This window comes from Periophthalmus magnuspinnatus, chromosome 24, assembly GCF_009829125.3.
Source record: "Periophthalmus magnuspinnatus isolate fPerMag1 chromosome 24, fPerMag1.2.pri, whole genome shotgun sequence".
In the NCBI taxonomy this organism is placed as follows: domain Eukaryota; kingdom Metazoa; phylum Chordata; class Actinopteri; order Gobiiformes; family Gobiidae; genus Periophthalmus; species Periophthalmus magnuspinnatus.
In genome coordinates, this window is record NC_047149.1 from 2,379,321 (window position 1) to 2,394,514 (window position 15,194).

General features: G+C 43.2%; 2 protein-coding genes across 2 annotated transcripts; both read right to left on the bottom strand.

Moving 5' to 3' along the window:
• Positions 1-3,122: 3,122 nt before the first annotated feature.
• LOC117393174 (homeobox protein Nkx-2.4-like) lies at positions 3,123-5,383 on the bottom strand. Its single transcript, XM_033991366.1, has 2 exons — positions 4,906-5,383; positions 3,123-3,667 (listed from the first exon to the last, which is right to left on the bottom strand). Exons 1-2 carry the CDS (start codon positions 5,381-5,383, stop codon positions 3,123-3,125), a joined length of 1,023 nt encoding a protein of 340 aa, XP_033847257.1.
• A 5,601-nt stretch (positions 5,384-10,984) lies between these two features.
• On the bottom strand, positions 10,985-14,436 carry LOC117393175 (homeobox protein XENK-2-like). The gene is made up of 2 exons (XM_033991367.1): positions 14,238-14,436; positions 10,985-11,412 (listed from the first exon to the last, which is right to left on the bottom strand). Exons 1-2 carry the CDS (start codon positions 14,434-14,436, stop codon positions 10,985-10,987), a joined length of 627 nt encoding a protein of 208 aa, XP_033847258.1.
• Between the last annotated feature and the right edge of the window lie 758 nt (positions 14,437-15,194).

Sequence of the window (15,194 nt, forward strand, 5' to 3'; positions counted from 1 at the left end):
GAGTAGGAGTACAGGGGGGAGGACTACAGGTGGGAGGAGGTGGGAGGAGGAGGAGTACAGGAGGCAGAGGAGGTGGAGGAGGAGTACAGGTGGGAGGAGGTGGAAGTGGAGGGCAGAGGACTACAGGTGGGAGGAGGTGGAGGAGGAGGTGAAGGTGGACGACAGGCTGGACAGAAAGTATGACATGATTCATTATAGCAGTTCTTTCTGGAGTCTGATAAATGGCTCCAGTTTGTTTCAAACCTGCTTCAGCTCTCACTTCCTGAAGGGGAGAAGTATATTTATTGACCGTGAAGCACTTTTAAACCTGGGTTTTTCTTGACTTTTCTTGGTTTTTAGTTTCATAGCTCAAAATGTGTATTTTATTTTTATTTATACATGGGGACCCAATGAGAGCAGTTGGGCTTTTTTTCATGGACGCCCTGTTTAATATACAATACAAACAGAAAAAAAGTCCATATAATACATTAAAAACAGGCACAGGTGCATGTGTAAAAGTTTGTTACCAGATTATTAAATTCTGATAGCAAAAACTGGATATGTTGGTGAGACACAGAATAATTCAATTGATTTTCATTTTTAAAATATTTTTTTACTACTGAACTAAGGTTTTAAACTACAAAATCCATAGACTGGGCAGGGACTGACCTTGGTTTTGTTCTGTTTTAGGGTTATAACTCGGGTCGCGGTGGATACCCAACTCCTCCTCCATCGAGACGCTACAACTGGAAATAACCAGGACTCAAACTGGATCTTGCCGTCTGAGAGTCTGGTCTTTGGAGGGTTTTAGAAACTTTTCTTTCTGTAAAATGATTTGTGTAAATGATTTATATTTTTTAATGACGTGACGTGGATGTGGGCGCTGTTTTTAACCAAGTGTCGAGCAAAGCGTAGTTTTGTTTTTGAGAGAATCTCCAAAGTGCTTCATGTGTTAAAATAAATGTCTGACTCAGTATTTGTGTGTTTTTAAATTCTCTGCCTTTGAATGAATCTCACTGTCTCACATCAGGAGTGTTGGGTTAAAGTGGGAAGAAACATCACCTTTATTCAGGATTATTTAGGATTATTGAGCCCAGGACCAAACGGTGAACTCACTCATTCACTTTGATTCACTTTGTCTCATAAAGCTCTCAGGAGTGTGATCCATCAAATCACTTTATGAACGAGAAACTTAAGTTCATTTGATGTAGACTTAAATGTCTTCAAAAATAAAATTAAACCCATAGGTATTGATTAAATACATACTGTGATACAATCTTTTTTGATTATATTGTGACCCGAAGAATCATTCTTTCCAAATGAGATTATAACATGCACAAGTTTTCAAAAGTTTGCACAGGTGACAAAGGAATGGCTAATATCAAAGCAAATTTGCACTCATTAGTGAATGTGTGTGAAAGAAAGAGTATTTGCACATTTGAAATTGAATGTTTGTGTGTGAATAATTTGGTATGGAAGTGTGTGTGTGAGCTGAATGTTTTTAGAAATGTCGTATTTGAGTGTGAGATGTGCTGTATTTGATGTATGTATCATAGATGTACAGGTTTCTCATCCATCTACACCAAACTTATTTACTAAACATCAGCCTGTCCAGGGACTACAGGTGGAAATTAGCATCTATGCTATAACCTGGCACCAAACATCTCTCCTTTTTTTTTTAAGGTCAATGTAATGTTGTGCACTGTCCCTGTTTCAAATAAAAGCATACCATACCATACCATACCATACCAAATGGTCTGGAGCGCTGCGTGCCGCGCGAGGCCAGAGTTGATCCAGCCTTAAATCATTCTGTGCTTTTCTCTGTCTTGATTTTACCCAAGATTGAAATTTAACACAACTTTACAAAGTGAAGAAATAAACGGGCTATTTTGTAGAATGTTAAAGCTCGCCAAAGAGCTTTTAAATGAGTTAAGATATGATTAATAACATGATGCAGTTCGACATAATATGGCGCGGCATTTGGCAAAATTGTAATTCTTATTTTTTATTTTTATAATGATTTCAACCTTTTTTATGAATGGGACACAAGGAGAAAATGTACAAAGTTTATTCAAATTGGAGGACATAGGAGCTGCGGTGTCAATATTTAACCCCGCGTCAAGTATTTTAGCAGCACGTCTAAAACGGTAAAGATATGAGACATTCCGTTTGGTTAAAGTCCAATAAAGCCCCAAAATAAACGTGTTTAAACCACCGGAACTCACGGAGGGGCTCGGGGCAAATGCTAGTCCAGGAGGCCGAGCAGCGGTAAGGTCCGGGAATCCAGTCCGGGTTTGGCTCGCCACAGGCCGGCTTCATCCGTAACTCCAGCCGTTTCATGTGATGCTTTCACATAAAAACTGGAAAAAAAAAACGTTCAGAATTCATCCTCACATGTATTTGAGTCGAATAGAACACATTTTACGACATGAGTTGACCGTGACGCACAGCGGCCCGAATATTTGTTCCAGTGACTCAGGTTTTCAGTCAGTTCAAACTTGCCTAAAAAGTGACGACATAAATGACTTTATTCGGAAATAAGCCCTCGTGATGTCGCCATTTTTCTTGACTTAGAATTCATCTCGAAATGCCTAATCCAGTGCGTACTTTTCCCCTCGTTCGCAGTGGGTCCACCCGCGCTCCACACGAGCCTGCTGCTGCTGGTGGTGGTGTACTTTGTCAGATTATTTGAGACCTGACAAACCCCGAGATTTATTGGAAGTGATGCAAACGTGATTTTTTTTTTTTTTTTTTTTTTTTTTTTTTCAACGGTGAAAGAACCTAAATCAAAGAGCCTTTCGCGCACAAACTCTGGGCTGCCTCCTGTGCGCTCTGACCTGGTAATCCGCTAATCCGTGCACCTCTGGTTCAAAATCACACATTTAACTGTAGAACCATCAAATTTTTGTTGTGAGTTTGCCATTATTTTTTTTAAGCTTTGTTTCAATAAACTAATTCACGTGCGTAAAGCGGCAGGGTCTTTTCCAAACATCAAGGCTCCATCCCAGAGTCCGGCCTGGGATGAGTTCCTCTGTGTCCCTCTGTGTCCCTCTGTGTCCTGGCTCAACCAGGTCCTCCCGTACACTAAACATGAGGGCTCCGTCCCAGAGTCCGGCCTGGGACCGTCCCTCTGTGTCCCGGCTCTACCAGGTCCTCCCGTACAGTAAACTGGACCCGATAACGTTGTTGTAAGTTTCGATCAGCGAAGCTTCCGTGTGCGTCATGTGCCCGTGCAGCGGCGGGCTCGGGGACATGTCCTCGAGCTCCTCTGTGGACAGGTGCACGTGTTGATGCTGTTGCGCACTCGTGCGTCCAGGAGCCGAAGGGACGGGAGTCTTTTTGAGTTGGAGCGCGAGGTCCGAGGGCGGGTCCGAGTCCTGCGCGCCGCCCTTGTCCTTCGCCGCCCGCTTCAGTTTGTAACGATGGTTCTGGAACCAGATTTTGACCTGGTTCGGGGTCAGGTGGATGAGTCCCGCCAGGTGCTCGCGTTCCGGGGCAGACAGGTACCTCTGCTGTTTGAAGCGCCGCTCCAGCTCGTGCACCTGCGCCTGCGAGAAGAGCACGCGCCGCTTTCGTCTCGGGGCCCCATGCAGAGCCATGACCGCGGCCTTTCCGGAGCCGTCCATCCCGGACAGGTGCACCATCCCCGGTACAGGCACGGCGGCGGAGGGGCCCATGAGCCTGGAGACTGGAGGACAGACACAGATACACATTATAGACACACATTATAGAGTGGTGAATATTCTCAAAGTCTATAGCTTTTGACTCAATCAAACGCATAAATAAAGCGCGTAGAGCCCAAATGTGACTCTCAAACGTGTGCAAAAGTGTAAATGGACACGTCACGCGCTTTTCAGCAAAATTATCAAATCATTTTTGATGAGCCTCACACTTTATGACAGTATGACAGTAGCACACACTGAGCACACCTGTAACGAGCAGTTTACTACATAGAAAAGGGTCTAAAAAGCTATTTAAGAGGCACAAAACAAGCATTATGAAATAAACATGGCCACGTCCACATTTCAATGATTATGTGATGATGATCCAGAGGCCCAACTAATAAACACATGAATATATATATATATATATATATATATATATATATATATATATATATATATATATATATATATATATATATATATATATATATATATATATATATATATGTGTGTGTGTGTTTAGTCTTGTGTGTTTGTATGTTCTGTGGAGTCACTCTGGTCACTCTTATCTTTTCTAAAACATAAATCTGTCTCTGGATCTATGGAAGCGCCCCGCTCCTGGAGCACGTGTCTAAACACAATTAAGTAAATCATAATAGATAAAATATTTGTGCCTATTTTAAATCATGTAAAGGTCTTTTCTTCATCCAAAAAAATTGAGAAATTAAAACTAAAAATCACAAAATTAAAACAATCCATGATATCAGAGGATGAGGAACAGCTCCTGTTGTCACCTTTGTTTTCTTAAATGTCCCATGTGTTTGTTCACACGAAAATATGTTTTGTTTAAGGCAAGAATCAAACGTCAGGAAATGTCAGACTGTAACAATTCAAAGAATCAGAATTAAACACAGAATTCTACAAATTCTGTACAAATATTTACTAAGACAAACTTCAAATGACACTGATCCTTTTGTGTCAAAGTGAGGCGTTATTTTAGCAGTAATAATTCAAGGGCATGAGCTCCATTTACAACTAAATCTGTGCGTCACATCGCGGCTAAAGCGGTGCGCAGTTGGTTTAGACTCAGTTGTTTATTGTTTCTTGTTATATTTTTGTTTAGTTAGTTAGTTTAGTTAGTTAGTTTAGTTCAGCGCACGTGCCTCAGCTCAGGAGGCACCACACATCGGTCACTCGTTCTTTAAAGGAGACATTTCGTTAAAAAATGATTGGAAACATCTGAATGTTTTTCAGGACTCACTTGGGGGGTATCGAGGCTCGGGGCTGTACCAGGCCGTTCCACTCCTCGGGTCCGGGTACTGCAGCTCCCCCGCAGACAACTGCCCCACGCCCGGGGACAGGCGGCTCATACCCGGGGACAGGTGGAAGCTCGGAGCCGCTGCAGACGAGGCCGCGGGGTCAGAGCCGGAGCCAGGCCCGGGTAGGTGCTGCAGGTGTTGGGGCATGTGCTGGGGCATGTGCTGGGGCAAGTGCTGGGGCAAGTGCTGGGGCAGGTGGTGATGGTGGTGGTGGTGGTGGTGATGGTGGAGGTGAGGCGGCTGCTGCTGCTGCTGAGTTTGTAGCCCGGGCTGCGGGACCTGAGCCCTGTACGCGCCCTGCCCCGGCCCGGTGCCCCCTGCGCCGGGCTCCACTCCTCCGAAGCGCCGGTAGCTGTCCTCCATGGGGCTGAGGATGTCTGAGACCGAGAAGGGAGTGGAATGTTTTGGGCTGAAGGACATGGTCCACCCCTCGGGCTGCTGGGATCAGTGTCCAGAATCGACTCCCTCCCGCCGGGCGTCTGTGCGCGTGTGTCCCCGGATGGAGCGCCTGTCCCCGGCCTTATTCTCGCGCGCGCACCGGGGGCGGAGCTTCACACGGATGGTGCGTTTAACAGAATACACTGTGGAAGTTTGTATCAGTCCGGGACAAAGCGGGACAAACAGAGCACAGCGGGGGCAGATTAACTGTTGTGGCTTTTTAAGTTTGATACACAGTGAGCTATTGTCCAGACTCAATAAACATTTGTAAATAGGCTTCTTTTGTCAACTCCTACAGTGGGAAAACATGGCCTGAAAAATGAAAATATCAAATGATGCCTGCACTCTTAAAGGTCCTAAATGACACAAACTCTTTCAAACTTTAAGCCAAGTTATAGCCTAATGCTCTTATCTCCTCAAAAACAGACCTGGAGTTGTGTTTTGTTTCATCCACACATGTTTGAGTAACACTTTATTATTAGTCTGTAACATCTCCAAAGCTCAAAATGCTCTGTTCGACCTTGTAATGTCATGAAGTGGTAGTTTCAGGGCTGAAATTATTCAAATGATTCTAGTGAAGGTGTATGGAGTTTGAAAACACATTAGAGCACTTCCTGTATTACCACATGACGACATCACAAGGTGGTTTCCTGTTTGAGAGAAGATCTCAACCTAAATCTGCAGGGTTTGTGTGTTAAACATGTGTGAATGAAACAAAACACAACTCCAGGTCTGTGATGAGGAAACAGATCAGAACATAGCATGATATGGGCCCTTTAAATTCAGACATTTATTGCAGATTCAGTCTTCGGGGCCTGGTGCAGGTCTATAGTTTTGTTTGTGTCCTTTGACAGCTCTTTGGTCTTGGCCATAGTGGAGTTTGGAGTCTGAATGTTTGAGGTTGTGGACAGGTGTCTTTTATACTAATAACAAGTTCAAACAAATGCCATTAATACAGGTATCAAGTGGAGGACAGAGGAGCCTCTTAAAGAAGAAGTTACAGGTCTGTGAGAGACACAAATCTTGCTTGTTTGTAGGTGACCAAATACTTATTTTACAGAGGAATTTACCAATTAATTCATAAAAAATCCTACAATGTGATTTCTTGGATTCATCCCATTTTGTCTCTCATAGTTCAAGTGTATCTATGATGAAAGTTACAGGCCTTTCTCATCTTTTTAGTGGGAGAACTTGCACAATTGGTGGTTGACTAAATACTTTTTTGCCCTACTGTATCTTCCAGTAGATGTCTCGGTAGTGCCTCATGGTGCAGTGGATTATTATCTGGCGGTGCCTCCTGACTTCCCTCTTCCCCAGATGATGCATTGTGTCCACCGCGATGTTCAAAGTTGTGGCGCAATTTTAGCCAAGATCTCCAGGACTCTGCGGGTGTTCTCGTCATGCTTTTCTTTTAAACCCTGTATTTTCAGATTCCATTTATAGTGCTCCATCTCCAATACCCGCTCTTTCAAATCAGCATTCTCTTTAATGAAGACAGGGACCAACTTCTCCAGATCACTGAGTCTGGCTTTACAGTTCTTTATTTCATCAGCGTTTATTAAGGTTATCTTGATCGGGTTGGCTAATATTATAGAGTTGTCCCGAAATTTCAAATTACACAAGTCATCAGATCTGTCAGTCAGCTTGTTAATAGCTGCTGTGAGAGCTGCCAGCTCTGCATCATTTTTGTTTGAAACGCTTACCTTCTTAGATGCTGCAGCGTTTTGTTGGTGTAACCGGGGTTTTCCTTTTGGTTGACAGTGCCACTACTTATTTATTTATTTGATTGGGACAATGCATGCTAATGAACAGACATGATACAACATGAATGTAAACACACCGATTATAGCCAAAGGATCATTTCCATGTCCCAAGGGCTGGGGTCACAAAAATTGCACACTACACTCATTGCAAATTTCCCATAATTGCACCATCCAAAATATGCTTGCATGGCATATTCATGGTCCGTTGTCACCGCTATGACCAGCCTTTTGGAGACTGAAGCTAGTTTTGCCGGGGCATCAGGTTTATCTCGGGTCATATTTAACTTCTTCAAAACGTGCTCAAAGTTCATTTAAGAGGCGTCTAATACAGAGTTTTGTTGTTAAAAGAGTGGAGGTAACAATAAAGAACTGTTCAGCGGTTCAAATTTGAAGTCTAAATTGATATTCAGAGATTCAAATACAATTCAAAGAATACTGCCTACCTGGACCGACATTTTGCTCTAGAAAAAAACACTTCTTGAAATATCTTTGGAAGATATTATTATTGATTTGTTTACAGAGGTAAACAAATCAATAATAATATTATAATATAATATTATGTATTGCACCAATAATACATTTATCGTACTCTTTTCTAAATAGTGTTTACTCTAAGACAGATTAAAACAGGGTTTTGGGTTAGCTGTGTGCTTGTGCCACCCCACAGAAACATTTCAGTGCTGCCACCACAGACTGTGCTGCCACTCAGGCGCAAGGTAAACCTGCACATTAGATGTAGCTGTAAACCTAGAACACAACATGCATTCATAAGTGTTCTTGGTCGATCAGTGGAATCTTGGACGTATCAAAATAGACAATCTTTCTTAAATGCCTGCACTTCATGGCTTTGAACCCACAATCAAATTAGTCATCCATTCATTTTCTTCCGTTTATCTGCGGTTGGGTCGCCGGGGCAGCAGTCTAGGCAGGCATTCCCAGACTTCCTCACCCCTGACATGTCTTTGGTGGGATCCCAAGGTATTCCCAGGCCAGCCCAGAGACATAGTCCCTCCAGCGTGTCGTGGGTCTTCCCTGTGCCCTCCTCCGGGTGGGACATGCCCGGAACACCTCCCTAGGGAGGCATCCAGGAGGCATCCTGAACAGATGCCTGAGCCACCTCAGCTGCTCCCCTCGATGTGGAGGAGAAGCGGCTCTACTCTGAGCTCCTCCTGTGTGACTGAATTCCTCACCCTATCCCTAATTGTGCGCCCGGCCACTCTGCGGAGGATACCTATTTTGGCCGCTTGTATTTGCGATCTCGTCCTTTCGGTCATTACCCAGAGCTCATGACCATAGGTGAGGGTAGGATCGTAGATTGACCGGTAAATCGAGAGCTTTGCCTTTCGACTCAGCTCCTTCTTCGGCACAACAGTCCGATACAGTGACTGCATCACTACAAAACTCTTCTTCTTGAGGCAGAGACTCTCCACCCACCAAGAGGATAAACTACCTTTTTCCAGTGGAGAACCATGGCCTCAGATTTGGAGGTGCTGAGTTTCATCTCAGCCGCTTCACACTCGGCTGCAAATCGCCCCAGTGCTGCAGGTCCTGGCTTGAAAAAGCCATCAGGACAACATCATCTGCAAACAACAGAGATGAGATCAACTTACCAAACCCATTAAGAAAATTACACAACTACTCCAAGTTAGGCTGAAATTAGGTTCAAAAATATTATTCATATTCACTGGACATTTAAATGTGTACTGTTGCTGACTAAATGAAGTCAGCAACAGTACACATTTGAGAAATGCTCATTTTCACCATTTAAACTGTGATTTCAGTCTGATCATGATTCCTCTTGCAGCTCGCATCAATATGATTACAGATGCATCATGTACCTCATGAGTGGCAGTAGTGTGTGGGTAGCCGGTCTGAGTGTCACTGAGGTGTTGAGACCCCTACAGTGAGTGTGTCTGTAGGTCCCTCTGGTTTCACTGTTTTCTGCTTTTATTCTAGTTACTTGAGTTTGTTGTTTTAGAGTCAGATACAAACTAAATAACTTTATCAGAGTTGTCGACTTTTATATTTGTTCTTAAACTGTAGCAGCTAAGTCACATTTTAGATTTAGTATAGGAGAAAATGGCATTACTCACCGTTGACTCTCATAATGTTGGCACTCAGTGATTAAGGTCCAAAGGCTGTGACGTCATCTGCATAACCTCTATACATTGGACAGCTTTTTACTGCCCCCTGTAGGACAATTACTGACATGTGCCTCTTCAAATGTCACTGCCCCTCCATTCCTCTGCCTCTGTCTTGTCTGAACCAAGACTAAACCAGGTCTAAACCAGGTCTAAATCAGGTCTAAACCAGGAATAAACCAGGACTAAACCAGGTCTAAACCAGGTCTAAACCAGGTCTAAATCAGGTCTAAACCAGGACTAAACCAGGACTAAACCAGGTCTAAATCAGGACTAAACCAGGACTAAACCAGGACTAAACCAAGACTAAACCAACTTTATACCAGGTCTAAACCAGAGCCAAGTCTATACCAAGATTAAATCAGGTCTGAACCAGGTCTGAACCAGGTCTAAACCAGGTGTGACCCAGGTCTGAGCCAGGGCAGACACAAGACCCCTCAGACCCCCCTAATTGATAAAAAATAAAATCATAGTGATTTATTTGGACATTCCTAAACAGGGTTTTTGTAAAGTTGACTGTTCAATTCCAGCTTTGACCATTGTTAAGCAAGGCACCAACTGCATGAATGTGGTGTGTGAGAGTGGTGGGTAGAGGGGCGTGTGTGACCCAGGGCAGCTGTGGCAGAGTGGTTATCCTGTCTCCTCTCAGTGAGGAGGTTGAGGGTTAGACCCCCTGCGGCAGAGTGGTTATCCTGTCTCCTCTCAGTGATGAGGTTGTGGGTTAGACTCCCTGTGGCAGAGTGGTTATCCTGTCTTCTCTCAGTGGGGAGGTTGTGGGTTAGACTCCTGATATCTCTGCTCAATTCTTTTGGATTTGGCTTATTTGATTTAGGAAACAAATTATGTAAATGAAGCACAGTTTTATTGAAGAAAACAAAAAATGCAAAAACAAATCTTCACATTATAAATATCACATTTTACATTTAACAGATATAAATAGATTTAAATATAATGTATAAAGGACATTCAAACTGTGGGAAAACATTATGAGTTTGGTTCATAGCATCACAACAGTTTCATCACTGTAAACATGAATAAACCCACAGAACACAAACTCCTGAGACACGATGCCTCTGAGATCCTGAACTAAACAAGTCCAAAAGGTCAAACCCACAGAAACTCCTGAGGGAACGTCTCATAACAGAACATATGGTCATGGGCCTGTTCTGGTTTTGTTCCTGGTTCTAGTTTGGCCTTGATCCTGGTCTGGTTTTTGGTCTTGGTCCTGGTCTGGTCCTGGTTTGGTCTCTGGCCTTGGTCCTGGTTTGGTCTCTGGTCTTGGTCCTGGTCTGGTTCTGGTCTGGTTTTGTTCCTGGTCTGGTCCTGGTTTCTGGTTTCTGATTTCCAGTCCTGGTCTGGTTTTGGTCCTGGTCCTGGTACTGGTACTGGTCCTAGGCCTGGTCTTGGTCCTGGTCTGATCTGGTTCTGGTCTGGTCTGGTCTTCGTCCTGGTTTCTGGTCCTGGTCCTAGTCCTGGTCCTGGTCTGGTCTTGGTCCTGGTTTCTGGTCCTAGTCCTGGTCCTGGTCTGATATGGTCCTGCTTTCTGGTTTCTGGTCCTAGTCCTGGTCCTGGTCTGATATGGTCCTGGTCTGATCTTGGTCCTGGTCTGTTGAGGTCACACTTCCAAACCGCACGTGCTGTATTTACATTTTGTTTAAGTCCTCGTGTGCGCGCGTGCGTCACCAGCTCCAGTGGTACAGGTGCGTGAGCGGCTGCAGAGCGTGCGGCTCGTGCGGCAGCAGCGCGGAGACGCACAGCGGCAGCACGCGCTCACAGGGCTTGAGCAGCGGCACGTGCAGGCGGCGTACGGGCAGTAGCTGTAGCGCTTCGAGGCCGCGCTCTGCGCGCGCGCGCTTGAGTTTGTAGCGATGGTTCTGGAACCAGATTTTGACCTGGTTCGGGGTCAGGTGGATGAGTCCCGCCAGGTGCTCGCGCTCCGGGGCGGACAGGTACCGCTGCTGTTTGAAGCGCCGCTCCAGCTCAAACGTCTGCGCTTTGGAGAACAGCACACGCCGCTTTCTCCCGCGGCCTTTGGGCGCGTGACCACCCTGAGCGCACGAGACTACCGGGGCCTGGTCCTGCGCCGGCTTCACGGGGAGCGCGCGCACTATGACAAAAAACACGGGAAAAGTGACGTCAGAATAAAGCAGAATATATATAACTTTAACAGATAAGAATATATATAACTCTGACAGACATACAGGAATATGAGCGTCAGGTCTGTGCCGCGTCTATGATCCCGGTCTATGGTCCCGGTCCATAGTCCCGGTCTATGCTCCCCGTCTATGGTCCTGGCGCAGAGGCCCGTGTTTTATCCCTCGGCGCGCGTGAAAAGAGCCGCATAAAAGAGCCGCGGGCCGCTCTGACTCCACACACGCGCAGCTTCCAGCTTCCAATCAAGCTGGGGACATGTTTACCACTGTGTTACATCACCTTTCCTTTTAACAACATTCAATAAGCGTTTGGGAACTGAGGACACTAATTGCTGAAGCTTTGCAGGAGGAATCCTTTCCCATTCTTGCTGAATGTACAACTTCAGTTGCTCAACAGTCCGGGGTCTCCGTTGTCGTATTTTGCACTTCATAATGTGCCAGACATTTTCAGTGGGAGACAGGTCTGGACTGAAAGCAGGAGGCACCAACACACCCCCGGACCATCACAGAGGCACTAACACATCCCCAGACCATCACAGAGGCTTTTGAACTTTGTGCTGATAACAATCCGCATGGTCCTTTTCCTCTTTGGCTTGCAGGACATGACATCCATGATTTCCAAAAACAATTTGAAATGTGGACTCGTCAGACCACAGCACACTTTTCCACTTTGGTCAGTCCATCTCAGGTGAGCTCAGGCCCAGAAAAGCTGGTGGTGTTTCTAGGTGTTGTTGATATTTGGCTTTGGCTTTGCCTGGTACAGTTTTAACTTGCGGTGATGTAGAGATGAACTGTGTTAACTGACAATGGTTTCCTGAAGTGTTCCTGAGCCCATGTGGGAATATCAGACATGAAAATAAAAAGAATGTCTGTTTTTAATACAGTACCGTCTGAGGGGTCGAAGGTCACGGGCATTCAATGTTGATTTTGGGCCTTGTCGCTTATGTGCAGAGATTTCTCCGGATTCTCTGAATCTTTTGATGATATTATGAACCGTAGATGATGAAATCGTTAAATTCCTTGTATTTGCACATTGAGAAATGTTGTTCTTAAACTGTTGGACTATTTGCTCACGGTGCTGTTCACAAAGTGGTGACCCTCGCTCCATCCTTTCTTGTGAATGACTGAGCCCTTCAGAGATGCTCCTTTTACACCCAATCATGACACTCGCCTGTTTCCAGTTAATCTGTTCAAAGTGGAATGTTCCAAACAGGTGCATTTGAAGCATTCCTCAACTTTCCCATTCTTTTGTTGCCCCTGTCCCAGCTTTATTGGAACATGTTGCAGACATCAAATTGAAAATAAGTGGATATTTCCATAAAATCATGTCTTTGTAGTTTATTCATTTCAATATGTGTTGAAAAAGATTTGCAGATCATTGTATTCTGTATTTTTTTCAAGTTTTACACAGCGTCCCAACTTCATTGGAATTGGGGTTGTAAGTGTGTGTGTGTGTGTGTGTGTGTGGGGGGGGGGGGGGGGGGTGTAGGGTGTGTGGGGGTGTGTGGGGGTGTGTGTGCGTGTGTGAGGGATAAACTAAAGCCTCTTTTGTGCCTGTGTAAATGGACAGATTATAAAGAGACACTGCGGCGCTTTAGCGCTAATCATAAACGAGGCATAAACTCCCTTTTGTCCCGCAGAGGCGCAGGGCCGAGGCTTCACTGCGGGAGTCCGACCACACGGACTGTGTCCCGTTAAACCCGGTGAGTTTAGTTTATTAGTTTATTTGAAGGGACAGTGTGCAAAAAAACATTAATAGATGCTTTGCACCAGAATATAGCCGAAGCTAGTTTCCGTCTGTAGTCCCTGAACAGGTGAAAAATACAATACAATATAAAATATAAGCAATATAATACAATACAAAATATAATATATTATAATATAATATAAAATGTGAGCCATATAACACAGGAACAATATACAAATATACAGTAAAGTAAATATAAGTTAAAAGTGCAATGTGTGATGTAATGTAGTGTAATGTTATGTAATGTAGTGTAATGTAATGTTATGTAATGTAATGTAGTAACACTATAGGTTGGTAATCTGGGGGCCATCACGAGGGTAACATCTGATGGCAATGTACCCGTCAAAGTTAAAAAGTGACACCGCTGTAGCGTGTCCCGTTTAAGCGCTACAAGAGCGTTTCATTCCACTTTCGCATCTTTATCAGAGATTTATTCTCGCACAGCTTTACTTTCTTTTTTGAGCTTTTAATAATCATCTGTTCAAATATTGTACTGTTTGTTCTGTACAAAGAGTACAATATTTTATATATATATATATATAAAAAACAGTTGGCAAATGCAAGTTTTTTTTTTTCTTTAATTTCTATAAAAACATGTAGGCTATATTAGTTTAAGTGTAATTTTTATTCTACTGAAAATATATGCATTTTATATACACTTCATTCACGTATTTGGAGCTGCACTGCATATATATATATATATATATATATATATATATATATATATATATATATATATATATATATATATATATATATATATATATATATATATAGATAGATAGATAGATAGATAGATAGATAGATAGATAGATAGATATACATATATATACATATATATATATATATTATATATATATATATATATATATATATATATATATATATATATATATATATATATATATATATATATATATATATATATATATACATATATATATATATATATACACACATACATACATACATACATACATATACCATGCAGCAAATAGAACATGCGTCTAAAACTCTTTGTTCTGTTCTGACCTGTGAAGTGCATTTCTGGAGCTCCATGGGTCCAGGGGCTGTTTGTCTGAAGCGTGTCCGCCTTTGGGGTCTCGTGTCTGGGCTCGTCTCCTCGGCTCTGCCCTGGCCCTGTCCTGGAGTTTCTGGAGGTCCAGTTTGGACTGGACTCGGACTCAGGCAAGTCCAAGAGATCCCGCACCGAGAAACCAGTTCTGGACATGACTAAACAAGGACTAAAGCGGGACTAAAGCAGGACTGAACCAGAACCAAATTAGAAGGCAGGAGTAAATCAGGATTTACTACTACACTGAGACTGTACTACGTCTAAACCATATCTAAACAAGAGATGCTTTGGATATGAGGAGAGAGAGGGACAGAACACACAACACTAATGAGGCAACAGAGAGGTGGAGCTTAAACCAGGACCAAACCAGGACTATACCAGGACTAAACCATCATTAAACAAGGTTTAAAGCTGCTCCATCTTGTGATAGTGGGTTGGTGGTTCCAGTCTGACTTAAATCTGTTGTTGTTCCTTTCGCAAGACTCCTCACCCACACAATCTCCAACAGGCATGGAACTCTCCAAATCTAAAACCTTTTTTTAAATTTATTTATTATTTATATAAATAGATTATTAAATAAAATTAAAATATATTTTTAGCTCCAAACTGCAAACAGACAGACTCCAGTTGGGAGCAGCACCATTGAACCCTCGGCCGAGTGTGTGTGATAGCATTGTCACGATATTAAAATTTCAATCTTGATGTTGATACTAAGGAATACACTCAATACTCAATACTGATTCTGATACCACAATGAGAATAAAAACATGTTTGTTTGTTCGTTTTTAAATAATATACTATGATTTTCAACATTAAATGTTCGTACTTTGTTTTCTATTCCCATGTGTCCTTATATCTGTATGTGCAATAGGTTCATAGTGGTCCATGGGTGTATACTAGTCTATGTGTCTTAT

Excerpts from the sequence above, each read along its gene's own strand:
- LOC117393174 (XM_033991366.1), bottom strand. The coding sequence starts at position 5,383 with ATGTCCTTCAGCCCAAAACATTCCACTCCCTTCTCGGTCTCAGACATC. Across the intron at positions 3,668-4,905 it reads CGAGCCTCGATACCCCCCAA|TCTCCAGGCTCATGGGCCCC; the intron begins GTGAGTCCTGAA and ends TCTGTCCTCCAG.
- LOC117393175 (XM_033991367.1), bottom strand. The coding sequence starts at position 14,436 with ATGTCCAGAACTGGTTTCTCGGTGCGGGATCTCTTGGACTTGCCTGAG. Across the intron at positions 11,413-14,237 it reads TCCAGAAATGCACTTCACAG|TGCGCGCGCTCCCCGTGAAG; the intron begins GTCAGAACAGAA and ends TTTTTGTCATAG.